Raw genomic sequence first — 4,495 nt, 5'->3', positions numbered from 1 at the left:
AATAATTTCTTTAGACAATTAATCGTCCAGCTAAATTTGTTATCGTGACAGGCCTACCTTTGAAACACTGTAAACATCCCATGAATGGGATTTTTGCAAGGACCACTTACTGTACTTGTATACTGAGCAGCAGAGCGAACAACATTTTTGCTACCGAGTTATTCATTTATCATCCAGGGTCCTAAGTAGAAACCCTGCACACACCCATAACACCCTGATAACTCCTCCTCATTGTGACAGTCTGAGGTTGAAGCTGACCAGTGTTGGTCACTAGTTTGGTCCAAATATGCTCCGAGATGGGATTGTTGCAACTTAGCAAATGTAGTCGTGCTTTTCATTCTGGCACAAATGGCAAGCTGATACCACAGATTAAAATGATTATGTAATCTGAGATCTTATGAGACTTTTCCATTCCCCCCACTTCCAGATTCTGCTAAACTCTTCCTCATGGAGGGGACTGTTAACATTTTGGAGGATATGGTTCAATCCCAGACTGTGGAGATATTGGATCGCTGAATCTTATCTCCCGACATGGAAATTAACTAGTTTTGAAGTGATTGATATACCTCCCCACATCATCACACAGCCCCTACCAAAAGCTGCTACTCTATTGGTACCGTAATCTGTGTAGCTTTTTTTATATATTTCTTTAATTTCATTTACGTGTGTAAACAAAATCTGGACACAACATTGAAAACCCTAATCCTTAAAAAAATAAAATAAACAAACAAAATAAAGTATACAAGATTTTTTTTTTTTAGTTGAAATTCTAAATACGAAGTTCATAGTTTTGGGGTCACAGATTTGGTTTTGGTTCACTTTTTTGTCAACATTCCATGAATGCCGTAAATCAGCCTTAAATTATCCACCATTTATGGTTTACAAAATGCTTTATTCTCAAGGGCATGTCATGTTTCCGTGTAAAAACAGAAAGAATGTGACAGTTTGGCATTAGGCACATCATTGTGACAGTCTGAGGTTAAAGCTGGCTGTGATTTTTATATGCTAAATGAGGAGATGATGCTAATTTCAAAATGCTTTTAATTTCCTTGGCAAAAATCCTTTTTTCCTTTTTTCTTTTTTTTTTTTTTGCTTTGAGCTTAGCTAGATAAGCACCCTCTCAAACCAAACTATTAGTGGATCTGTAGAATACAGAGACAGAAATGACTCAGATTTACAGGCTGTTTTTGGTCTGACAACTTCTTATAAAAAGAAATATAATTCGGTTAGGGGACTGTGCAAAAACATATGTTTTTTCAAATTTGTTGTCAAAATTGACTGCACAAAATATCTAGAGATGAAACTCGGATGCCTCCCGACTAAACGTGTAGATTCAGTTCAGATACTGTGCAACTGTCTGAACTGTACTCTACGACCTACAATACCCACGCCGGTGTCCAGGGGCATGTAGTGGGATCTGGACTTTAAATATTTCTAGAGTAAACAAAAGCTTGCATCTTTGTGTCTCCCACGTTAGGAGTTAAAACATGGTGCGTGTAATTATATGCATGTTTCTTTTGGTATTTTGGGGGCTGGAGACAAAGTAACATTCACATTAGAGCCACACCATTCTTTGACGCCTACACACTGACCCCAAGCAAAAATATTTCATATATTCAAGTTGAACAGTTGATTGACAGATGTGTTCACTGAAGCAATTAATTTTTTTGGTGGCAGGCCACTCTAAAGTTGTTGAAAAGTTTATGACTCGCATCCAGACATTTGACTGTCGGTATTAAGCTGAAGCCGCTGGTGTAAAATCTGTTGTTTGTGATCTCTAATCGCTTTGGTGTATTTTGCGAGCATTAACATTTTGCATGAAATACCAACACAGCAATAAAAATGTCATATAAAAGTGCTACAAAAGATTTAAGCAAACTTTAAGGAGTTGTTCTCGAAAGTCTAAATAACCCCTGTTTTGTGACTAGTAAGACCGTAATGCATAATTTCAAGAACTTTCTTTACATATGTGCAGTTATTTCATTCAGTTTCACTGAAAATAGGTGCAATAACCCAGCTGCACAACTTTCTGTTTGTGCAGCTTATTCTCATCTCAGTTTTTGATATTTGCTTTAGACAGTTCTGGAGAAACATCAAGTTTTTGTAAAGTCACTTACTGCATTTTCATAATTGGACATTTTTATGCCCATCTGCTGACAGATACCATTGTATTACAATTATCATTTTTATCCTATATAACTTCTTGACAAACTATTACATTAGCCAAAAAATGTAAGCATGGATAACTCATGAATGTCCTACTAGGACATCTGAACATTATTCAAGCGGCTTCAGATTCCATATAGCTGATCTCGGGTATGACCTCAAGAAGCAGTTGCTTTATTAAGCACTAGTTTATTGGTTGCACACCCTTTTGCAACCAGGCTATAGCACTTTTTTTTTTTTTTTTTTCTACATCCCCTTCCCAACAGTTTGTTTCTCAGGTGAATTGTACTTCATAGATGTCACAATATGTGGAAAATTTAGTTTTTAATGATTTTAATATGGGCTTGATTTTGTTTGTTTGTTTGTTTTTGTCACAAAAAACACATATGGGTGTGTGCACTTTTAGAGGTCCAATGTGATTGAAGAAACATGTCAGTGTAGCTCTTGTTGCCAGGTGTACTTGGAAGAAACTGAGAGTCATATAATAGGCGTGTGCGTACCTGCAGTGTATGACCTCTTATCTTTTATTTAGCATTGTGCGTGTGTGTGTGTGTACTGTACTCCATAGCACCCTGACACAGACTACAGTTGGGCCAGTAATGCATTAGCTATGGCCAGAGATGGGTTGGTATGGAATAAATAATGGATACCATCCTTTCCCTCTAAATAAATCAGGACCAGAGAAATGGAGAGAGATGAGAGATTAAATGTGGGAGAGAGTTGGAGACATTCAATGCCAGATATAAAGAGAGGATTTGTGTAACTGGAAGAAGTATATGGTGGCAGAAATAGTGTCCCGAGTTCCAGATGGGTATCTCATTTCTCTTGTTCGTGTTTTATTAATTGACATTCAGTAGAAAACTGATGTGTAGCTGTTGTTATTAAGTAAAAAAAAAAAAAAAAAAAGCAAAACATTCACAGCTTATTTTATTCCCAGGCACAAAGCCAGACATTCACCTTCCCCGACATCTTCCCAGAAAAGGACCGGACGCTGAAGGAGGGCTCCATGGAAGAAATGCAGGAGAAGTTCATGGAGGACGAGAAGCAGAGACAGAAATCCGACCCCAGGAGAGGAGGGGTCACTGAGTGGTTTGGACTCTGAACCAGGGGGCCCTTGGAGCAACGTGTATTGATTTGAAATGCAACCTCTGTGATGTCACTTTTATTTCACTGCTGAAACACGAGCGTGTAGCGAAAAGGAGCAAGTGTGTGTGTGTGTGGGGTGGAGGGGCTAGGGGGGTGGGGTGGGAGGATATGGCAGACATGTGTTCAGTGTGTTTTTGAGGCTGGAGTCCAAGAACCAAAAGACAAGAGGAATTGGAGGAGGAGAGCAGCAAGGCTTCGTCTTTAATGAAACAAGCCCACCACACACATTGTCCATCACCTCAGATAACCTCTTCTTCTGTCTCGTCCTGATGTTCTTCCCATACACATGCCGCATTTGTTTCTTTTTGTTTTTTGTTTTGTGAAAGTATCCTTCTCGTCTGTCATCCCTGTTGTGTCTCTTGTCTTTATCTTTCTGCGAGATACTTGATCCTCAGCCTCAGCAGAAAGCAGCATAGATATAGATAGATATATCTATAGATAGATATAGATATATATCTCTCTATATATTCCCAGCTGGTTGGATCCAACTGCCTGAACAGTCGCATCATTTCCTCTTCCGGGAGTTTGTCTTGGATTAATTACCTGGATTTGGTAAACAAAAGATGGGATGTTGTTTCAGAAAGCAGATATGTGCAGTTTGCAGTGGCATCATTATATTTTGTGGTAACAACTATTGCCATGACCATAAATAAAGCCTTTACCCGATGTTTGTGTGTTTAAATGTTAAAGTTGTTTTCATAGGAACTATTAAATGGTCACCATTCCAAAAGCACTCTGCCTGCTCTCTCACTGATGCCGTGCCGAGAAACGGGCACTTCGAGAAGCTGTTTGCAGTGCAAGCTGGCCTTCGCAAGTGCCAATGTGGTCTGGTAGCTGTTTTGACAAAGTAATAATCTGTGTTTTGAATCGGGCCAGTGAAGGACTGAGTTCTCTTACCGTAATAAAGCCCATAAAGTGGAGGGTGGGGAGACCTCTTCTGGGCTCACTCAGACCCTCCATTATGCTTAGAGGCCAAAGTTACAGTAAGTGTCCCCCAGCCATGACCGCTAATGTCGGCTGGCTAACAGAAAGGTCCGGTCCCTGACCTCATCCAGCCAACTCATCTATCACTAAGGAGAATGTCAATATTGATCCTGTTGGCCCATTGTCTGCTGCCTGGAACCACTGAACCCCCCCCCCCCTCCTCCATCCTCCACTGTTACTATAAAGCAATCAGATTTTG

General features: G+C 39.8%; 1 protein-coding gene across 1 annotated transcript in view; it reads left to right on the top strand.

Annotated features, from left to right (window-relative positions):
- The window catches only part of mrpl23 (mitochondrial ribosomal protein L23), a 43,220-nt gene extending 39,176 nt beyond the window's left edge, over nucleotides 1–4,044 (top strand). Inside the window, exon 5 of the mRNA XM_015056213.1 lies at nucleotides 3,104–4,044. Coding sequence (XP_014911699.1) covers nucleotides 3,104–3,268 — 165 coding nt within the window. The 3' untranslated portion in view covers nucleotides 3,269–4,044. The remainder of the gene's footprint in view (nucleotides 1–3,103) is intronic.
- The last annotated feature ends 451 nt before the right edge of the window (nucleotides 4,045–4,495 follow it).

Source organism: Poecilia latipinna, unplaced genomic scaffold, assembly GCF_001443285.1.
Source record: "Poecilia latipinna isolate Pla-1442-1.1 unplaced genomic scaffold, P_latipinna-1.0 Scaffold1365, whole genome shotgun sequence".
Taxonomy (NCBI): domain Eukaryota; kingdom Metazoa; phylum Chordata; class Actinopteri; order Cyprinodontiformes; family Poeciliidae; genus Poecilia; species Poecilia latipinna.
Note: the sequence above shows the minus strand (reverse complement) of the source record. Positions and strands in the feature narration are given on the sequence as shown.